This window comes from Mesitornis unicolor, unplaced genomic scaffold (assembly GCF_000695765.1).
Source record: "Mesitornis unicolor isolate BGI_N332 unplaced genomic scaffold, ASM69576v1 scaffold34380, whole genome shotgun sequence".
Taxonomy (NCBI): domain Eukaryota; kingdom Metazoa; phylum Chordata; class Aves; order Mesitornithiformes; family Mesitornithidae; genus Mesitornis; species Mesitornis unicolor.
This window is the reverse complement of record NW_010158207.1, coordinates 405-5,352: the sequence shown is the minus strand read 5'-3', so window position 1 is coordinate 5,352 and position 4,948 is coordinate 405. Positions and strand designations below refer to the sequence as shown.

General features: G+C 37.3%; 1 protein-coding gene across 1 annotated transcript in view; it reads right to left on the bottom strand.

The window, feature by feature from the left end:
• The window catches only part of LOC104539350 (tudor domain-containing protein 15-like), a 5,938-nt gene extending 3,378 nt beyond the window's left edge, over positions 1-2,560 (bottom strand). Inside the window, exon 1 of the mRNA XM_010182854.1 lies at positions 518-2,560. Coding sequence (XP_010181156.1) covers positions 518-2,560 — 2,043 coding nt within the window. The remainder of the gene's footprint in view (positions 1-517) is intronic.
• Positions 2,561-4,948: the final 2,388 nt, after the last annotated feature.

Here is a 4,948-nt window from a genome sequence, read left to right as displayed (position 1 = left end):
TTTCCCGATAACCATAGTCTACAAAAACCACATCAACCTCATTTGAGGATACTTGCTGCACAACAGTTGCTCTATACCACTTCCCATCTTTGGGATATTTAACAACACAGGCAACCTGTCCAGTTTTATAAGGACTAGTATGCTCTTTATAGTAAGTCTGAATTTGTTCCATTAAGTTATTTAGCTCTGGCAGTTTACTTTGCAACTGACATGAAAAATCTGCTGGGGAAACAATGTAAGAACACACTATATTGGAAACAGTTCCTGGTTTAAACACAAACTCTTTATAAAGTATTTTTTTCTCACATACTGATCTACACCTATTAGAGGCAGCACCTTTTCCAAAACAGGATAGTACAATGGATTCTCTCGGCAGTGAAGGCACACTTAATGATTTTTCCTTCTGAAATGCCTCTCTATTTCCAGATATCTTATTTTTATTAGTATTACAGATTCTCTGTGCATCTACTTTTTTTTTTTTAAATTTGTGGGGATTCAGGGCTTGTCTTTTTTTTGCCAACTTCAGGGCAGAATCTGGTGTCTTTTCCCAGTACTCAGCAAATCCAGCTTGAACCATAAGTGTGGCAACATTTCCTTGCTCCAAACTATTCTTATACTTCATGTTAACAATGTATTTGTTGTTTTGCTTTCCAATGACAAAAAGCAGGAGTGGTCTGTTAAATACAATGCCCTTGAAGAAATCAGTTTCCCTTTTAACCCACACATCATCTACAGGGTACGTACAAGCAAGCTCACAACACACAGCTAAAGCTGGTATATCAGAAAACTCAGGAAGCAATGTTTTTACATCATAACATGGTACTGTATCTGTATTTCCAGAGTCCAAAAAATGAACAGTAATATTTTTATGAAGCACTTCAATGACAACACCCCGATAATAATGCATGTCTTTGCTACAACGAGCACAGCACAGCAATCCAGGTTCTGGGTTTTTAAGGACCATTTCATCAGCTCCACATCGGTTATATACACCTGCAATATTTTTCATCAAGGCTTGAAATTCATTCCAATATTCACACATTTGAATCCAGAAGTCAGATGGATTTATGACATATACCACAAAAACAGTATGGAAAGAATTAATTTTCATTTCTGCTCTTTTGTAATGCCTTGACAAAGAAATATCCCATTCAGGTAAGCAGTTTTTTGTGCGTATATTTCCAGTACAATTTTTAAATGAACTGTATCTCTCATCACAAGGCTTGTAGTTCATAGCAATACTTGTTATATTCATTTCTGAAGGTGAGATACATGATGCAGCTGCCTCATTCAGGTTTTCTGGATGTTTAGCATCAATTCCAAGATTTTGATCTTGCAGTGTAACGTAATACAAGCGTTTAGCGTCATTGATTAAATCAACATGGACACACACAGAAGTTTGCCTTATCAAGGCCTGTATAAATTCTTTCAGCTGAATTTTTATTACTGTTTCATCCTGACTACCACAACAAGATAGTGCACATGGAAATGAAACCATCGGTAATGTCATGAACTCTACTGCAAGTTTCTGAACGCAACTAGATGGCACAGCTTCAGTGTTGCCAAAATCCATAAACCAGACTTCCACAGAGTTGGAGAGAAGCTTTTTTATCACTCCTCTATGCCACTGTCCATTTTGCCTTTTGGCAGCACAGAGTACCCCTACACTATCAAAAGATTTACTATTTTCTGTACTGCTAGCTTCATAGTATAAATGCATAGCTCCTGTCAAATCTTTCAGCTCTTTCTGCAATCTCTGCATCTGACAGTAAAATTTATTTGGGTTTACTGCAACAGTTATTTTTACATTTTCTTTACTGCCAACAGCTAGACGTGGAAAGAGATCATCTGGAACTGGCCCAAAATCTGTTGGTCTCTCAGAATTACTGAAAGTAAGCAACTCTTTAACTGGATGCTTCTGTTGCAACAATTGCGGCACTCTCTTACAAAGCATTTCTTGTGGAAACGCTCTTAATGTTTCTACAATAAGACAAAATGAATCTCCATCAACAAATTTTCCTAACTGCAGATCAAGAACATCATGAATGATCTTCGGTACTTCTAGAATTAACAGCTGGTATGGTATAACAGCTTTCACATGACCCCTAATCTGCAGTCCCACCAAAGATGAAAAATAGTTCATGGCTTTTGAACCCCATTTTTCACCAAGTGGAAGTATGCTTGCAAAAACACCCAAAACCACCTTTGGAGGCAGCTGAAACAATTCATCACAAGCAGAAGCAAGATGTGTTTCCTCAACCACCAGCACCTGTCCAGTGTCTATAAGAAAAGCTTCACAGACATCCCCTCTCTTTTCCAGAACTCTTCCTCTATGCCATTTTCCTTGCGTGTCTTCCACCAAACAACATCCACCAACGCGAACATTGTCTTTTCCTTTGAATACACGCTGTATTTCATTTTGTAGTATGTAATAGTCAAGCTCACATCCTGACTTGTATTGACCCTGGAACACTATAATCAAGTTTTCAGTATGGCATTCTACATGAGTTATCTTCAGATTCACATCTACTGTGTTTGGTGAGGGAGTTAGAGATTCCATTCTGTCTGCAAAGAAAAGGAGTAAGATCAGCCTGATAATTTTCTGTATTTTTTCTTTGTCAACTAATTCCTTACACGAAATCTGTTCTCAAAATGCTTTGATAGTATATTGCTACACTTCTGGTTAAAAACATATACTAAACATTTAACAATGTCATGTTCTATGCAACTAGGATACATTCTACAGCTATCTTTGTAAAGCTATGTTCAGACAACTTCTGAAAATAAGTACCTCTGGACTTGCTCTAGTGGATAGGTTAATTTTATCACTTGATAATAATTCATAATCAGAAAGCTGTTGTCTGAATAACACACAATTAAAAAACATATCAGAAAATTGGGGGGGGAACACAGACATGCACATGCAGGGACATGGAACAGGACAGACAACCAGGAAGATAATTATTTCTTCTCAAAGAAAAGTATTTCTGCTCAAAGAAAAGAGTGGAAGGAAAGCAACTAATGTCATTTATACAATCTCTGCTCATCTCACAAATGTTACATTCAGTAAATTTAACTGCAAATCTCTCCAAAGGAAATCCAATTCAGTGTTTCATTGCACTGGATTTGTAGTTACAGTTCAGCAACAAAAGTAGTTCCAGTCTGCTTCTCTCTTTCTGTTGACATGTGAATGACCAAGGACTCCTCCCCTACTCATCCTGCTTCTTTTTTTCTTGAGTAAATAACTTCTTCAACATTTTATAGCTCTCTGTTTTACTGTTTATCTACACATTATCGGATACAGCTGTAGCATATTTTAAGTTTTCATAGTTGCAAGGGCATAGAGTACACATTATCTATGTTCAACACTTCTAAGCTGTTCATCAAATAACAGTTGTGTCAGGTGTGTTTTGTACTGTCTCACCACTCCAATTCTGACATTTTAAGTATCTTCAAACACTTTGGTTACTTCTCTGACCTTCATCTATAGTATGGTCTTTAAAGACCAGCTTCCAGTTTCATTCAAATTTGTCACTGAATCTGTGATTTCACATTGTTCAAACAGGCTGTGCATGCCTATCATTTAAACAAGCAATTCTATTAAATAAACTGCTGTTTTAACAAAATAATTAAGGTGCAGACAACATCTGTAAAATGCAAAGACAGTACATGACCACACAAGGATAGGCTGGACAAAGTATAAGCTTGATTTATGAATCCTGAAACTTTCATTTTCATGTTTTTACCACAAGCATACATGAAGCTGCTAATGACCACACAGTCTGTCTTCAGGCTAAATACCAATTCCTACCACTCCAGCCTCACAAAAAAAAAAAAAAACAAAAAAAAAAACCAACGAACAAAACAAGCTGAAAAAACATGCTTCTCAAAATGAACCCCAAACAAGCAAAAAACCAAAACCCCAAATCAACCAAAACCCACCAGCCATTCAAAGACACCTACCAGTAAAAGCAGTACTAAATAGAGAATTGATAAACACCTTCTTAAACAAGCCCCTCTGTTTTTTGCTCATCCTTGTAATCAAATAGAAAGCTAAAATCTGGGGGTTTTTTTTAAATGAAAGAAAACAGCCTTCAAGAAAACATTCTGTCTGCCTGGAAGAAACACCTGATCATTAAAGAGAACCAGACTTTTGGAGGTGCATCACTGATGCTTTGGGCACACCTTCCCCCCCACCCCCTGAAACAAACTCCTGGCTGCAGAAACACATAACATATGAAAACAATTTGTGCATCAACATTGGCTTGTCTATTGTCATAGGCCAAATAACAGCATCATATTTATACAGTCACATTTCTACAGTTTACAAAATGACCTTTTGTTTTTTACTCACCTACATACAAGTTAAGACTTCATCATTCAGAACACATCTTTAGAAACCACAGCCCTCTTATTAAGAGTTCTATATCTCCCTACAAGGAAAGATAATAGAAAACCCATTAGAAAAACATATGAAAACTCATTTCTTGTGCTACTTCTCTAAATCCTCCTCCTGCCCAAAAAACACAGCCTGGAAGAGCTCCTCATGCCCAGTTTAATTACAATGTTAAGATATAAAACAAACAAACAAAATCCCAAACAGTTACAAAACTGAATTCACCTTCCTAAAATGATGGTAGGATCATTCCTTCTTTACTGCAGTTAAAAACCACACCAGTCAAGAGACCACTACACAGATAATCTACCACTTACTTCCTAAGCAAGAGCAGTCATACATTTACTTTTGTTTACAACGCATTAGCCATCAGAATCTATTATCATGCACCACTACCATACAAACCTATAGTGTAATAAAAGAGCTTTTAAATGCAACCAAACAAGAGACAGCTTAAGGTATGTGCGCTGCCCTCCAGAGCCGCGGCTCTGATCAGGGCCACTTGACGCCTCAGGCAGTGCTCGCCCGAAAGCAGCGGAGCACAGAGCCGGG